The sequence below is a fragment of the Marmota flaviventris genome, chromosome 17 (genome assembly GCF_047511675.1).
Source record: "Marmota flaviventris isolate mMarFla1 chromosome 17, mMarFla1.hap1, whole genome shotgun sequence".
NCBI classification, from domain to species: domain Eukaryota; kingdom Metazoa; phylum Chordata; class Mammalia; order Rodentia; family Sciuridae; genus Marmota; species Marmota flaviventris.
In genome coordinates, this window is record NC_092514.1 from 20,794,733 (window position 1) to 20,813,366 (window position 18,634).

The 18,634-nt window shown below is 32.6% G+C and overlaps 1 protein-coding gene across 2 annotated transcripts in view; it reads right to left on the minus strand.

The window, feature by feature from the left end:
- The window catches only part of Map2k4 (mitogen-activated protein kinase kinase 4), a 132,222-nt gene that overhangs the window by 23,034 nt on the left and 90,554 nt on the right, over nucleotides 1–18,634 (minus strand). For both annotated transcript variants that reach the window (XM_027954057.2, XM_071603013.1), the window contains 3 exons: nucleotides 15,486–15,605; nucleotides 12,726–12,777; nucleotides 11,013–11,140 (listed from right to left, as the gene is read on the minus strand). In XM_027954057.2, coding sequence (XP_027809858.1) covers nucleotides 11,013–11,140; nucleotides 12,726–12,777; nucleotides 15,486–15,605 — 300 coding nt within the window. The remainder of the gene's footprint in view (nucleotides 1–11,012; nucleotides 11,141–12,725; nucleotides 12,778–15,485; nucleotides 15,606–18,634) is intronic.

Consider the following 18,634-nt stretch of genomic DNA (forward strand, 5'->3'; position numbering starts at 1 on the left):
GGTTTTCGAGGGCTGATCTGGGTCTGGAGATCCCGAGAGATGTCAGAGACAGGGCTAAGAAACTTCTGAACATCCACAGAGACAGTTCGACTTTCCCGCGAGATTTAATTTATTTTATTTTTTGATTCGCTAATATCTCTGCCACATTTGCAACAGGGTGCTCTTTATGCATCAGTGTGTGGAGGACAATGATATATGAATAGTGTTTTGCATTTTTGTTTTAGTCTTATGTCTTTAATTTTTTCTCTTTGTTCGTACTCTTCCTCTCTTTTATGTTTTCTTGGATTTTTTTTCCAACTTTTCTCCAACCAACAGCCAATCTCTGTTGACTCCTCTTCCACTTTTCCTGTGAATTTTTAATTCTAGCTTCTCTCTTTTTCCCTCAAGAACATCACGTACTATACTACCTCTGTTCTCTTGTCTATTTGAAATTGTAAACCGTTTTAACAAATTTTCTGTTCATACTATAGATAGCTATTGAACTCATCATTTTGGTTTAATGCAGGAAAACAATAGACACCTTAGTGTGAGCTATTAGGTTTAAGGAGATATATTGTGCACAGTGGGTGCTGTTGATATTGGTCTCACAATTAAAGGTGAGGTTCTGGAAACCTTCAGGGACACTATAGTTCTACAGGATGGAATTTGTGCTGCCTTAGATCCATACTTATAGATGGGAAAACACACTAACAACATGAAATTAAGGGAAGAAAGCACCCCAAACAATCTAAGATGCTTCAGCAACAGAAACCACTGATAATACAGCAGAAGAAATGTCCAAGAAGAAGTTCAGGTTGTACATGGTTAAATTGATCTGTGAAGTAAAGGGCAGTATAAGGAATGAAATCAAAGAAACAATACATAAAAGATCACTTCAATAAAGTCAGAGATTATGAAAAGAAAAAAAAAGCAGAAATCTTCAAAATAAAGGAATCAGTAAACCAAATTATAAATTCCATACAAAGCATCACCAACAGACTAGACCATTTGGAAGACAGAACCTCAGATAATGAAGACAAAATATATAACCTTGAAAGTAGAGGTGACCATGCAGAGAAGATGGTAAGAAACCATGAACAGAACATCCAAGAATTATGGGATAACATGAAAAGACCAAATTTAGGAGTTATCAGAATAGATGAAGGAGCAGAGATATAAAACAAAGGAATGCACAATCTTTTCAATGATATAATAGCAGAAAATTCCCCACACCTAAAGAATGGAATGGAAAATCAAATACAAGAGGTTATAGGACCCCAAGTGTACAAAATTATAGTAGACCCACTCTAAGACACATTATAATGAGAATGACCAACACAGAGAATAAAGATAAAATCTTACAGGCTGAGGAAAAAAAATAAATTACGTACAGAGGAAAACCAATTCGGAACTCAAATGATTTCTCAACCCAGACCTTCAAAGCTAGGAGGTCCTGGAATAACATATTTCAAACCTGAAAGAAAACGGATGCCAACCAAGAATTTTATATCCAGCAATTAAGTTTCAGATTTGAAGATGAAATTAAAACATTCCATGATAAACCAAAATTAAAAGAATTCACAACTGGAAAGCACATTCTCAAAAAATATTCCATGATGATAGAGTGAAAAACAAAAAAGTGAAAAGCAGCAAAGGAAAGATCTACACTATAGGAACATTCAAACAAAGGGAAAACTAAGACAAACCAAAAACCAGAAATAAACCAAAATGAGAGGGAATACAAATCATATCTCAATACTAACCTTGAATATTAATGGCCTAAAAACTCATCAATCAAAAGACATAGATAGGCAGATTGGATTAAAAAGCAAAATCCAACAATATTCTGTCCCCAAGAGACTCACCTCATGGGCAAAGACATCCACAGGTTGAAGGTGAAAGGATGGGAAAAAACTTATCACTCATATGGACTGTGTAAACAAGCAGGGGTTTCCATCCTCATCTCAGATAAAGTAGACTTCAAACCAAAGTTAATCAGAAGAGACAAAGAAGTGTGTTTCATACTTCTTAAGGCAACTATACATAAGCAGCACATAACAATTATAAATATTTATGCTCCAAACAATGGAACATCTGTGTACATCAAACAAACCCTTCTCAATTTTAAGAGTCACATAGACCACAATACAATAATACTGGGTGACATTAACACACCTCTCTCACTACTGGACAGATCTTCCAGACAAAAACTAAATAAGGAAACTATAGAACTAAATAATACAATCAATAATTTAGACTTAACAGACATATATAGAATATTTCATCTATCAACAAGCAAATAGACTTTCTTCTCAGCAGTACATGGCTCTCTCTCTAAAATAGACCATATCTTATGCCACAAAGCAACTCTTAGTAAATACAAAACAAAACAAAAAACAGATATAACACCCTGTGTTCTATCCAACTGCAATGGAATGAAATTAGAACTCAACAATAAAATTAAAAATACAACACATGCAGACTAGTAATATACTATTAAATGATGGATGGATAGTAGAAGAAATCAAGAATGAAATAAAAAAAAATTCTTAAGGTAAATGAGAATACTGATACAACGTATCAAATCTCTGGAACACCATGAAGGCAGTACTAAGAGGAAAGTTTACTGCATTGAGCACATTCATTAAAAGAATAAAAAGTCCGGGCTGGGGTAGAGCGCATGCCTAGCGTGTGTGAAGCACTGGGTTCAATTCTTAGCACCACGTATAAATAAGTGAATAAAATAAAGGTTTTAAAAAAAAAAGAATTAAAAAGTCAACAAATAAATGACCTAATTATATCTCAAAGCCCTAGAAAAAGAACAAATCAACACCAAAAGCAGCAGAAGACAGGAAATAATTAAAATTAGAGCTGAATTCGATTTAATTGAAACAAAAGAAACAACTGAAAAAATTGACAGAACAAAAAGCTGGTTCTTTGAAAAAATAAATAAAATAGCCCTGGCCATGCTAACAAAAAAACCCTCAAATTATTAAAATACAAGATGAAGAAGGAAATATCACAACAGACATGTCTGAAATACAGAAGATAATTAGAAACTATTTTGAAAATTTATACTCCAATAAAATAGAAAGTATCGAAGGCATCAACAAATTTCTAGAGACATATGAGTGACCCAAACTGAATAAGGAGGTCACAAACAATTTGAACAGATCAATTTCAAGTAATGAAATAGAAAATGCTGTCAAAAACCTACCAACCAAGAAAAGCCCAGGACCAGATGGAGTCTCAGCCTAATTCTATAAGACTTTCAAAGAAGAATTAACTCCTCAAAGTATTCCATGAAATAGAAAAGGAGGGAACCCTTCCAAACTCATTCTATGAGGCTAATATCACCCTGATACCAAAACCAGACAAAGACACATCAAGGTAAAAAAAAATTCAGACCAATATCCCTGATGAACATAGATGCAAAAATTCTCAGTAAAATTTTGGCAAATCACATACAAAAACATATTAAAAAGAAAGTGCACCATGATTAAGTGGAGTTCATCCCAGGGATGCAGGGTTGGTTCAACATACGAAAATCATTAAACTTAATTCATCATATTAATAGACTTAAAAACAAGAATCATATAATCATCTCAAAATATGCAGAAAAAAGCATTTGACAAAATATAGCCCACCTTCATGTTCAAAACACTAGAAAAACTAGAGATAGTAGGAATATACCTCAACATTGCAAAAGCCATATATGCTAAACCCAATGCCAGTATCATTTTAAATGGAGAAAAGTTGAAGGCATTCCCCCTAAAAACTGGAACAAGACAAGGATGTCCTCTTTCACCAATTCTATTCAACATGATCCTTGAAGCTCTAAACAGAGCAATTAGACAGAAGAAAGATATTAAAGGGATATAAATAAATAGGTAAAGAAGAACTCAAACTATCACTATTTGCCAATGACATGATTATATATCTAGAAGATCCAAAAAAATTCCACCAGAAAACTTCTAGACCTAATAAATGAATTCAGCAAAGTAGCATGATATAAAATCAACACCCATAAATCAAATGCATTCCTATACATCAGTGATGAATCCACTGAAAGAGAAATTAGGAAAACTACCCCATTCACAGTAGCCTCAAAAAAATGAAATACCTGGGAATCAATCAAACAAAAGAGGTGACAGACCTCTACAATGAAAACTACACATCACTAAAGAAAGAAATTGAAGAAAACCTCAGAGGATGGAAAGATGAAAGATATCCCATGCTCCTGGATAGGCAGAATGAATACTGTCAAAATGGCCATACTACCAATAGTGTTATACAGATTCCTATTAAAATCCCAATGACATTCTTTATAGAAATAGAAAAGGCAAACATAAAATTTATCTGGAAAAATAAGAGACCCAGAATAGCCAAAGCAATCCTTAGCAAGAAAAGTGAAGCAGGAGGCATCACAATAACAGCCCTTAAACTATACTACAAGCTATAGTAACAAAAAAGGCATGGTATTGGCACCAAAATAGACTTGTAAACCAATGGTACAGAATAAAGGACACAGAGGCAAACTCACGTGAATACGATTATGTCATACTAGACAAACGTGCCAGAAACATTCACTGGAAAAAAAAGATAGCCTATTCAACAAATGGTGCTGGCAAAACTGGAAATCCATATGTAGCAAAATGAAATTAAACCTCTATCTCTCACCCTGAATAAAATACAACTCAAAGTGTATCAAAGACTTAGGCCCTAGAACAGAGACTCTGCGCCTAATAGAAGAAAAACTAGGCCCAAATCTTCACCATGTCAGCCTAGGATCTGACTTCCTTATTAATAAGACTCCTACAGTGCAAGAAGTAAAATCAAGAATCAATAAATGGGATAGATTCAAATTAAAAGGCTTCTCCTCAGCAAAGGAAACAATAACGTGAAGAGAGAGACTCAGATTGGGAGAAAATCTTTACCTCTGATAAAGCATTAATCTCTAGGATATATAAAGAACTCAAAAAACTAACACCAAAAACCAAAAAAAAACGACCCAATCAATAAATGGGCCAAGGAACTGAATAGACACTTCACAGAAGAAGAAATACAATCAATCAATAAACATATGAAAAAGTGTTCAACATCTCTAGCAATTAGAGAAATGCAAATCAAAAGTACACTAAGATTTCATCTCACTCCTGTCAGAATGGCAATCCTCAAGAACACAGGCAACAATAAATGCGGGACACGATGTGGAAAAAAAGGTATACTCATATATTGCTGGTGGGACTACAAATTGGTACAACCACTATGGAAAGTGGTATGGAGATTCTTCGGAAAACTTGGGATGGAACTACCATTTGACCCAGCTATCCCATTCCTCAGGTTATACCCAAAGGACTTAAAATCAGCATACTACAGTAACACAGCCACATCAATGTTTATAGCAGCTCAATTCACAATAGCTAAACTATGGAAACAACCTAGGTGTCCTTCAATAGATGAATGGATAAAGAAAAATGTGGTGTGTGTGTGTGTGTATGTATGTGTGTGTGTGTGTGTGTGTGTGTGTGTGTGTGTATATAATATTCAATGGAATATTACTCAGCTTTTAAGAAGAATGAAGTTATGGCATTGGAGAATATTATGCTAAGCAAAATAATCCAATCCCCAAAATCCAAAGGCCGAATGTGCAGATGCTAATTCACAATAAGGTGGGGGCGAGGGGTGGGGGGGTGGGGGGGTGGCACTAGAGAAGAATAGCATTACCTTAGATTGGGTAGAGGAAAATGAAAGAAGGGGAGGGGAAGGGATGTGGGGATATGAAAGATAGTAGAATGAAACAGACATTATTGCTTTATATATATATGTGACTGCATGACCAATATGATTCTACAATATGTACACACAGAAAAATGAGAAATTATATCCCATCTATGTATATCAAAGTACTTAAATGCATTCTACTGTCATGTATAACTAGGTAAAACAAATTTAAATTTTTTTAAAAAAATAAATAAAGACAAAGCAACAATAGAAAGGCATGTTTCCTAACTATATATTTTTTTTTTCAAACACAATTTACCATTTATTGGTTTTAGTAAAATGGGCATATTAAAAAACAAAACATTTGAAAATAAATTCTTTCTCTCATCTTATGGAATCATTCTGTATTTTCCACTGTATTTTTTTTTAACCATTGTCTCAACTGTGGTAGGACTAATGAAATACTATGAGGCCCAGAGCACAGGGGAGCAATGATTACATTGTAGGTTATAGAAAATATTATTTCAATTTTAAATTTTCTCTAAATTTCTTGCATGGAAAGATTAGGCCTCAATTTACTTCTAAATCATCAATTCTGTTAAATCTGGTGAATGGTTTGTTTCATTAACAGATATTTATTGGATGTACTAAAGGTACTGATTTTATTTTAAACTGTTTTATTTATTTATTTATTTGTTTTTTTTTATTGTTGGTTGTTCAAAACATTACTATATATTTTAACAATTCATTTATAATGGCTAGATTAAAAGTGTGCAGTAATTGAAAAATAAAATTTTATTACTTTACCCTATTAAAAAAAGTTATAAAGCATGGGGCTAGGGTTGTGGCTCAGTGGTAGAGAGCTTACCTAGTATGCATGAGGCACTGGGTTAGATCCTCAGAACCATATAAAAATAAAAGTATTGTGTCCATCCACAACTAAAAATATATTTTTTTCAAAAAGGCATTAAACATATAGAAAATAAAGAACAAAAAAAAAAAAGAGAATGAGTAATAAAACTAATTAAATTCTCCAATTAAAAAGTAAAGGTTAGCAAAAGAGGCAAAAACATGATTTTTCTGTGGGCTATCTATAAGAGACTTACTTTAGATCCAAAGACACAAATAGGTTGAAAGTAAGAGAACGGATACTCAATTTAATAGTAACCAAAAGTAAGCTAGGAGAGTTATACTAATATTATACAAAACAGTTTCTAATACAAAAAATTGTGATAAGAGATAAAAGATCATTAAATACCAAAAAATGTTAATTCTTAAAGAAGCTGTAACAAATATAAACATATACAAACCAAGATAATCACAAAATACAGAAAGCAGACTTTGACAGAATTGAAGGGAGAAATACAGTTTTACATTAATAATTACAGACTTAAATATGCCCCTTTAAATTATATAGAACATTTACACAAAAGATCATTAATAGTATAGAAGATTTAAGCAACACTACAAACAAACAGTGTAAGATGTGTTAGACTCAAACACAAAACAGGACACACCATAAACCAACTGAAACAAAACAGAAAACTCTACCCAACATTAGTAGAATACTCATTTTCTTCTCAAGTGCACATGGAATATTCTCCATAACAGACTACAAGTTATTTCACAAAACATGTCACTAAATTTTAAAAGACTCAATCACACAGTTATCTTCTCTGAACACAATGAAATGAAATTAGAAATTAATAAAAATAGAAAAAAAAATTTCACAAATGTAAACAGCACAGTTAACCAATAAATAAAAAAAGAAAAAAAAAACCTGTAAAATTAGAAAATACTTTGGGATGAATGAAAATAAAACACAGAATATAGAATTTAAAGGATACAGAAACAGCAATGTTCAAAAGAAAATTTATAACTATAAACACCTACATTAAAAAAACAAAGAGCACTAATAACATAATACCTTAACAATTAGAAACACTAGAGTTAACACAAAGATAACAGAAGGAAAGAAATATTAGAATAGATTTCAAGAGATTATAATACCAAAGTTTGAGAAATATTTTAGAAAGTACTGCTATGAAATGAGTTTTTATGTCTTTCACCAATGATCTAAGACCACATTATAAACAAATATGGAAGGAATTTTAAAAGAAGGAAAGTTCTAAAAGAGATACTGAAGTGATATTCAGAAATCTGTGTTGGAGGGTAGCAGAGGGTTAAGAGAATCCTTTGAAAATGAAAGATTATCACTCACTTGAAAAAGGCAAACAAAGGAAAAAAATGAGGGCAGAAATTTCCACATTACAGATGTTTCAACTGATAAAGAAAAAAAAGATATCTGTAAGCATTACAAATATGTATATTATGTACTTTGTTAGGTGATGCAATACAAAGCAATCACATCATCTAAAATAGTAATACCAAAAATATGTATGGTCTGTATCTAATCATGAAGGAGCAATCAGACAAACCCAGAATGTGAGATATTCGAAAAATACTTCAAAAAAAGGGCAATGTCATCAGAAAATAAAGAAAGAATGGTCCAGACAGTTTAAATTAAAATAAAGACTATACCAACTAAAATCAATGTATAACCTTAACATGAACTTTTTGGGGGGTTGGGGGGCAGGGACATTAAGGAAATTTGAGCATCAATTATATACTAGATACTATGAAAGTCTTACCTTTTTAGGTGTGGTATTGATACTGTGGTCATGAAAAAGAATGTCCTTTGTCTTTGAAGATGTGCACTTAAGTTTTTATAATAATATTGCAACTAACTTTTGTTCAGTGGTTCAGTATGTTGAGCACATAAAAACACAAACATACATACATCTTTATGGGAGGAGGAGCTGTGGCAAAACGTTAACAATTAGCTTATGAAAAAACTTACGTATATACCGTACATTTTGTTGTGCTTTTTCTGTTAAGTGATCTAATGAATAATCTAATTTCTACAGACTAAATACAAAGTATAAATCTTCTGTCAAAAAGGAATAAAAAGGCTTTTAAAATTAATGCTGACCACATTCTCATTCATTTATATAGGCTGCAAAAAGTAGGATGGACACAAGTTCATTTCATTTGATTTAGTAAAGATTAGAAGCAGAGTGTTTATTGTTAGCCTTCAATATCCAAAGCCAAAGAAAGTCAGCAAGAAAAGAAAAGCCCTGTACCTTCTTGGGCCAGTGAAACACATTTCCATGCAAGAATGAAAAGTCTTTTTTTATAAAAATTACCTGAATTCAAAAAAATTCTGCTCTGAGCCACAAATGAATTTTAAAAACCTACGTGAATCAAATATAATTCTTAGCCAATGTTACAGGGTGCTATGATTTGAATGTAGTGCATCTCCCAAAGGTGCACATGCTGGAGGTTTGGTCCCCAAGGTATTAAGAGATTGTGGAACATTTAGAGGTAGGGCCTACCAGGAGGTAATTATGTCACTGGGGGCATCACCCTTAGCAAGGATTAATGCTGGTCTCACAAGTTAGGTCTTGTGGGAGCTGTTAACAAAGCAAGGCCAAATGGCACACTTATCCCCTTATGCAAATAGCCAATTCTCTTTCCATTTCTCTACAATGTGATTCAACAAGAAGGCTCTTACCAGAAATGTAATAAATGGTGTACAAATTTCTTTTCTTAACAAGAACCCAGCTTCAGGCATTCTGTTATAGTAACAAAAACAGACTAATGCAGCAAAAACATTTAGTCAACCTTAGTATTAAGACAAGCCCTGCCAGATGCAGCAGTACACACCTATCATCCCAGTGACTAAGGAGGATGAGGCACAAGTTCCAAGACAGCTTCAGCAACTTAGGGAGGCCCTAACTCTAACAACAACAAAACAAAACAAAACAAAAAAACGTGGGCAGGTGCTGGCAGGGGATGTAGCTCAGTGGTAAAGTGCCACTGGGTTCACTCCCAGACTGGCGGGGGAAGGGAGAGGGATGTCCTAAAAGTGCAGACATGTTCACTTAATTCTCTAGGTTTCATTATTATTAAATGTGTAAATTATGCCACTTCCCAAATGCTTTTTACTTCTTGCCTTTGAATCTGTTGTGCCATATCCCCCTAATTATCATGAGAAATACTTGATTTTCTGAATCGTCCCAATAATATGCCTGGGCAGTCAACATCCAGACTTTAAGTGAAGGTCTATTTTGTCTTAAAATACACATACAACTAACATTGATATTGAAATATGCAATAATTCTAAAACATAGTCAATACTGAAAAATTTTAAATAACAATGTTTTTCAAACAAAACTAGAGTAAAAACAGGCAACTGTTCTGAATATGTACAAAGAAATATAATACAAATTTTGCACTATTTACATATTGAGAGGTAAAAAGGAAGAGAAATAAGTATGTTTTAGAAATTTACTTGTAAATGACATGGAAAATAAATCTGTTCAAGCTTTTTAAATAAATATAAAATACTAAGTTCATCCATTCATAAACAAGTCAGAAAACTTATAATATTTGGCCTTTCATTCTTTTGACATTTCTATTTTTTTTATAACCTGGAAACATAAATCATGGGGAAAACAACAGACTGGCAGGAATGTCTCAATAAATGGTAGCAAAACCTTATGAATCACTATTTACAGTGTGTGCTAGTCTCCAAAGAACCATAGACACATTAATGGAGGTCACTAACCCCGAGAGAAAAAGTTTAAAACACTAATCCTAAATTCCAAATCAAACAGACATCAAAATTCGGGCTGTAGAAACATGTATGTGCAAATACACCGAGGGTTATATCTCTGAAAGGACAGTATACCCTGAGGAGAGAGACTTCAGGATGCAAAAATACCAAGTGTTCAGACTGCCTTTGTCTGTATGCTTCATTCACTCCTAGGAAGAAACTGACAAATACAACACAAATTCAGACTCTGTAAAACATGCTGCATTCTGCCAGAAACTTAAGTCTCTAACTGGAAACAGTATCCCTTAGTAGCCTAGGACACATTCACAACATGTATTAATGATCTACTACAGCTAAAAAAAAAAGAGCACAAAGAGTACGAGAACCATCAAGACAGTTTTGAGAACTTATCATCTGTTTGATTAGATAAGTTGCATAAATAAAAAATAATAATTGGAAAAGACCATATGTGCTAAATGCCAAATAAGAGGAAGTGAGTAAAACAATGAATATAGAAGTTCACTGAAAAAATTTAGCAGTAGCATAGAAAAGCATTCTCAAGCTTCGAGAAGAGAAAAACATTCTAAAATGATGAAACTGAGAACAAATGGTAGAGTCTAGAGATATAGCAAGGAAGGGCACAGACTATCTGCAATGACTAATAGCAAGAAGGCTTAGACTGCACACTTACTGCCATGTATGGCCTACACCCAGCGTCTCTTGTCTTGGCAATGGAGTCCACAAGCTGTCCACTGATGCCAAAGTCACAGAGTTTAATATTTCCACTTCTGTCCAGAAGAATATTGGAAGGTTTGATATCTACAAGACACAGTTATCATTTGGTATAAAATTAATCAATGAGTTCTAAAGTACTTTAAGCAAAGTATCAAAAAACCTTAGACAATATAAGTAGCTAAGTCCTTAAATTCAGACATGTAAACAACAACAAAAACTTCATTTAGCACATGCAATCATTATTCATGTTTTTAACACATAACTTTAATGACTAGAATGCATGCTAGCCAAACCCATTTCACCACCAATGTCATAATCCAAAAGATATGAATGGAGATTATATTTCTCTTTACATGGTCATATTTATAAAACATACACAGTAACTATGAGTTTTCTTTATTGGAAATGGAAAAAATCATTTTCTAAACATTAATGCTTAAAAACTACCCCCAAAATGCTTCAGAATAAATGTAGACATTCTAGAATGTTTTGTTTTCATTAAGAAGTTTATATTCATTTACTTGTCCAAATTCATTATTTAACAGGCAAAACAGTAGGAAAGAACTTAATCTTTCAAATAAAGTTTGGGTCCTAACCTACATGACTTTAAGACAAAAGAGAAGATGGCTATTTAGTAATATTTTTAACAAGCATTAAGCCAGGCAAAATTTAACAAAATATTCTGATATTCAAGGTTAAATATCACTGCTCTCAACCCCAAATGAAAAGTCCTTAAATAAATTCCCTCAATTACTAACTTCTTTAACCACTAGCACAATTTCCTAGAACTCAAGGTTTTTCACTTTCATGAATTCGACTTTTACTCTTCATTCTAATAACTATCAGGTTGAATCATATATTGTCACATATTGTTTGTTCATTACAATCTACAGAGGGTAGTGACCCTTTCTGCTTTTTGCTCTCAATCTAGCAAACATTTAATATATTAGCTGAACTAAATTCAGAATTCCCATGAACTTACTGCTTTTCTTAGTGTTGAACTCCATCAAATATTTAAATTTATAATCTGTACCTGAGGCCAAGACCAACATTTTGACAAATACGTCATGCCTTAAATGGATTTCAATTTATACTATTAATTAAAAGATCCCTCTTAAGAATTATCCTTGAAAATGAAGAAGAAATACTTGATAGGGATTGGTAATAAGGTTTAAAAAATGCATGAGAGTAGGGTATTATGGGGGTGTGGCTCAGTTGGTAGAGTATTTGCCTAACATTAGCCTGCAGAGGCCATGAGTTCAATCTCCATTATCAACAACAAAAAATGCTTGAGGGTACTATCCCCTAATTCTTCTCTGAATGTCCACAGGACCAACTTGGTGTCTTTTCAGTATGCAGTGAAGCATTCCTTATCTGTCATGTAAGTGAATAATTATTTCTAACTTAGAGTAACTACTTGCAGCAAAATTTAATTTTTAAGCCTAAAGAGCCTGAAATCTATGGAATCCCAAAGGAGGAAATAACACACACACACACACACACACCCCCCTAAATAATTAAGTTTTAGAACGCATAGAGTATTTTTTGCTAAAAATACAAATATTTTGGAAAGCTTACACAGTGATGTTGTTATTTTTTACTCATTTTTGCTTAACCAATTAAGGGGGGAAAGTTAATTTCCATTCTATAAAAAGCAATCCATACCCACCTCTGTGAATAATTTTCAAGTTTTCTTTTAAGTGGTTTAGTGCTTTCACAGTCTAGGGGAAAAAAAAGATGAGATGGGATAAAGAACTTGTTTCTTTCAAATAAAAGAGTACAATAGTTTATCCTAATATTCCATGTAGTCCTTTGTATGGTGTTTAGCTTAATACTTCAATATTCTTTTTATGTTAACTAAAGATACTGAGTAATGATTTTGAATCTGAAAACTTGGTGGCCTTAACATGGTATTCTCTGACAGCTTAAAAAAAAAAGTAGCATGATTCAAAAATTCATTAAAAGTTGTATCATTTTTCTTGTGCCTTAAACATTTTCAAGAATAAAAAGAACTCACTGTAAATAGTAAAGATCAACAGTTGTCCCAAATTCTCAGTTCCTTACAATCATTCATCCTCACTGAGGCTCAGCTTTCAAAGTAATTTTTGCAATGCCAGATTATCTGCTCAACTAGCATGGCAATTTATTCACAGTTTATCCTGTTGATTGACCACTGCTCAGAATCAGAAAAATCACAGATTTCTTCAGAAAGAAAAGGAATTGAGAACTGTATTAAAACTTCTACAGCTTCAAATCAAAATAGAAACAACAGCCTACAGTAAAAAAATCAAGTCTCGGCTGTCATGAAGCTGTTGGGTGTGAGTAATGTAGAATACACAAACCTATAATGTTTAAATATCTATTCTTCCAGGTTCATTGCTTTATTAATTACCAAAAGACTTAACAAAGTAATGTTAAATGTCATGCTTAATATATAAGGTGATCATCAAATCTGGAAACACAGGCAAATATATAATAGATTATTAATGTATATATTGTATTACTGAAATATATAATAATTTTATCTTTATTTTTCAATTTCATGACCATTCTGTTATATAGCAGGGTTCTGGGATTAGGCTGCCTGGGCTTTAACCATCTACTACTTATAACTCATATATGCATCAAAACAAATTAATTATTTAAACTTTCTATGCTTCAGATTCATCATATGTAAAGATAAGGTTACACTATTTACCACAGAGAATTACTATAAAAATTAAATGTCATAATAAAATCTTGGCTTGACTTAAATAAACATTCACCAAACATTAACTACTATCATTACTCACTATCATTATAATTTGAGTGGTGGCAAGTTCTTGGATAATAATTGTTTGGTATATTGGAGGGAAATGGATAATTAATGTACCATTTCATATGCTCATCTGAAAAATGAGTAAATTTTAGTCTAACTCAATTTATTTTTATAGAATTATGAAAGTATGTATCTTAAAATTAGCGCATAAAACATTTAAATTTAATCATCAATTTGACAAAGTGATTAAATTTAACAATTCTAACACAATCTGAAACTTATAATGACTACAGTTTAATGAATTTTTAAAATTTAGCTATATACATACATCTCTTACAACTAAAATGTAGTTCAGAAATCATTTATATTTTTCACCCATTTTATTAATTCTTAATGATTAACCAAGATACATTGGTCACCGAGAGGTAGACTATATTGAAAGTAAAAGGTGTATGCAAAAAAGACAAAAATCACATGCAACCATACTATCTTACAACTTCCTATATACTTTAGTTTACATTATCAGTTAACCCAGGATATGTTATTAGCCTAGAGTCTCAGAAATTTCTAAGAATCTTATTAATTTTGCTTTATTAAAAATAAATTACTTTTCCCTTGGGAAAAAATTTGTAAAAAATCAGTCAACTAAGATTCAGAGCAAGAAACAAAGGGATCATGAATTCACTTTCAGAACTATAAATGCATAATCAAGAGAGTACCTTTTTACTCTTTTGGTACTCTGATAAACTGAATTGGCCAAATTAGTATTAAAGCTGGTTCCTGAAATTGCTAGTAAACATTTTAAAACAGTTTAGAAAATCCAACAAGCCCTTCTCTCTCTCTCTCTCTCTCTCTCTCTCTCTCTCTCTCTCTCTCTCGATACTAGAGATTAAACCCAGGGATACTTTACCACTGAGCTACATCTCCAGTCCTTTTAATTTTTATTTTGAGATAGGATCTCATTAAGTTGTTGAGGCTAATCTTGAACTCATGATCCTTCTACCTCAGTCTATTGTGTCATAGGGATTACAGGCATGCATCACTGTTCCCAGCTTACAAGAAACATACTTTGACCAAGACCTTTAATTAAGAGACTTCTGTGCTAGGAATGTGGTGCACACTTGTAATTCTAGCAACTCCAGAGGCTGAGGCAGGACAATACCAAGTTTACAGCCAGCCTGGGCAATGAGACGACACCCTGTCTCAAAATAATATAAAAAAGGACTGGGGATGTAGCTCAGTGGTATGGTGCCTCTTGGTTTGATCCCCAGTAGGAGTGGGTAGGAGAGCCCATTCATGAGACTTCCACAATTTAATTAATTTAGGAACAATGTGTGATAATATAAAATGTGAAAATAATTAAAACAACAGGGGAAAATGTACAGAAAATAGCCTTTTCTCATTATTTACACCACAACCTGTTGTGGTTCTCTGAGATGTGAATAAAAACAGCACTGTCAGTATTTTCCAAGACTATGGTTTGAAGTGTTCTTATGGTCTGTTGTATTGTTTCTCCCACAGAAGTAACTCTGTCTCTAAATCTACTAAAAATGATTTTCCTGGAAGGTAATAACATTCTGTAAAGGACATTCAAATATGTGCACTGAAAACACCAGCAACTTCTTTATATAATCATATATACAACAAATAATTTAAAACCCAGGTACTTACTGCTAAAGTGATTTTGCCTAAAATTTCTTCTGGAATAACATCATCTAATACACTATATACATATTTGTAAAACTTATCAAACGAGGTAGACATGAGTTCCATACAGATCCAACAGTCACCCTGTAAAATAATAGATGTTATTCTTATAAGTTTTAACATTAAGAACTACCTTGCCTTTACTAAAAACAGATCCAAAATTAGAAAAGAAGCAATCTTATTTTTCTTTACTATATCAATTCTCAACCTAATGATAACTTTTGGTTCCATATTAAAACCCTGAGCCAAAAATTCTACTCAGGTTTAAATACAAACTATGTGGTTAAAATCAATTTTACACATTCTTAACTATATGGACAGGGTCAATTTTACGTAGAAAAGTTTTGTCCTTTTATAAAAATTTCAAATTTTGGCATAATTAAAATTGCATACATTCCATGTATGTATTGTATGTCAAAATACATTCTGCTGTCATGTATGACTAAAAAAAATAAAAACAAAATTACAAAATGTGTGGGAAAATTTTCTCACTAGCAAAGAGATCATAAATAGCAATCTTGAGGGATTAATAAACTTCTCACATTAGCCCAAAACAAAAAAAAAAAAAAAAAAGAAAGCAAATCAGAAAACAAATATGTAAAGCAACCCTACTCAAATGCCACCTTCTTAGTGAGACCTACTCTGATATATAATACACAAATTATTCCACTCAGAGTTCCTTTACCCTGGTATCAATTCTGTGCAACTCTTATCATCTGGAGTAAAATTATTATGTTTGTTATAGACCTTTCCCACTAGATATAACCTCCACCAAGATAGGAACTCAGTAGATACTTCTTAAATGAATGAAAGCTGGCTATAATTAAAATGAATCATTCAAATGCTGCTGGCAGCATTACAAAGTGTTTTGAACAAATTTAAAAGCAATTCTATAATAAAACAAGAAAAAATAGAGTAGTAATTCCCATTTAGCCAAGATTTAACTTTCCATGGTTTTAGATACTTGTGGTCAACCATGATTCAGCAATATTCAATGGAAATTTTCAGAAACAAACAATTCATAAGTTTTAAATTGTGCACTGTTCTGAGTCTCATGATGAAATCTCATGTTGTCCTGCTCCACCCCACCAGGAGGTGCGTCATCCTTTTATCCAGCATATCCACACTGTATATACTACCTGCCTGGTTAGTCAGTCACTTGGTAGCCATTTCACTCATCAGATCAACTGTCAAAATACTATAGTTCTGATGTTCCAGTAATCCTTAAGGTGTTATAATTGTTCTATTAATATTAGCTATTATTGCTAATCTCTGTGTCAAATTTATAAATTAAATTTTATCACAGGTTTACACATATAGGAAAAAATAGTACATGAAACACAGTATATACAGGGTTTGATAATATCTGAGGTTTCAGGCATGTGCTTGGTGTTTTGGAATCTATTTTCTGCGGATAGGGGGAAACTACTGTAAATGTGTTGATGTCATTTCACAGAACTATCCCATGACTGGGAATGAAACTTAAATACTCCAAAAATTACAAAAAGAAATAAAAGAAAAAAAAACTAGAAGTGTAAAACAAAGGGGTTATCTAAAATTAAGTTTCTTGACAACTATACAGTTCATGAGAGGTAGGCATGAAAAAATGAAGAATATAAAACAGAAAACAATATTATGTGCTTCTTGGCATGCTCCCCAATCTACCCTTCATTAGTGATGCTAATTGTGGTCTTCTAGTCTAGGTATTGTCTTATTTCTCCACTGTGTAGGTACTATTTTTATTTTTGCAACCAATAAGCAATCTCTGGGAAACACTTTAACATTCAAATACCTGATTCTTGTCAAAGTTAATACTCATTGATGATTTTTGCCTGAACCAATATTGATGTGATGTTCCAAAATTATAATGCCCCAACTCTACCACTCTCTATGTATATTAGTTGGTATTTCACATTCTATTGTTAGAAAGAGGATCTCTCTCTCTCTCTCTCTTTCTCTCTCTCTCATATTAGTGTAGCCTAATTGATTCCCATTTTTCCAACGGCTTATAATTTTTTAATTTTTTCCACAATTATTTTGGCACCCAAATTATGCCAGACTTACAAGTTCACAGCGGCAATATTATCCTTATGAAATGCTCTGACATTTAAAAGAATATATTTCTAAGTTTTGGGCATAAAAATGGTTTGTTTCTCCATGTACGCCCATTCTGTCCTGTCATGGATCAAATAATTTCTTTGAGAAGCCCTAGGTCCTCTCATTGGTGAGTACTATTAAACAGTAAGACATGGGTCTTAGAAATGCTCATTGCTATTCAACTATCTTTGCTTCTATGAAAAGGCAAATTATAGGATACTTGATTAAATCAAATGTTGATATTTTCCTGCTGAAAGTGCAGAGTACTTGGAAAAGTTATATGTATACACATAGGTGTATCTCTAACTGTACACTTTCTTGGTAATAAATTTATATAGTCTGTAAGTTTAAAAAAAACAGGAAACATAATTATTCCATAAACTTTGCATGCATATGAACAAGGGCTATGGATACCTTATGAAAATAAAAATACCACCAGAATGGTGAACAAAATTATTGTAAGCCATTTTTATTTTGTTACCAATTTAGGGATCCAGCTGTATCCTCAAAGATTTTCTACCCATTAATCTCTTACCCTTACGCCTAGATTGATGATGTAAGAAATCAATAAATTTAATTTTAAATTGTGCACTGTTCTTTAAGGTAAACAGCTTGACTAATTAGTGATAGACCCATGAACAAAATTCAGTTTTCTGAGGTCTTTTCTTTTTACCATCAACATTTACAATGCAAGCTTATTTAAATTACACGTAGGAAGATCATACATTGTGATGGATACTGAGATGAAAACAGTACTCTTAAAAGAGGACCATGTGCTAGAACATTGATGGAGCTAAACAGCTATACAGAATAGGTTTTTGTAAAGCTTCTTTCATATAGTGAACTTTTATGTATTTTCCTAAGTCTAAGTCTCTAGACTTAAATACATCATCTCAATAAATTTGCTATACTTTTGTTTTAAATTTTTTTGTAGTTGTGTATGGACAGCCTTTATTTTAGTTGTTTATTTTTATGTGGTGCTGAGGATTGAACTCCAGTGCTTCACACATCAAGGC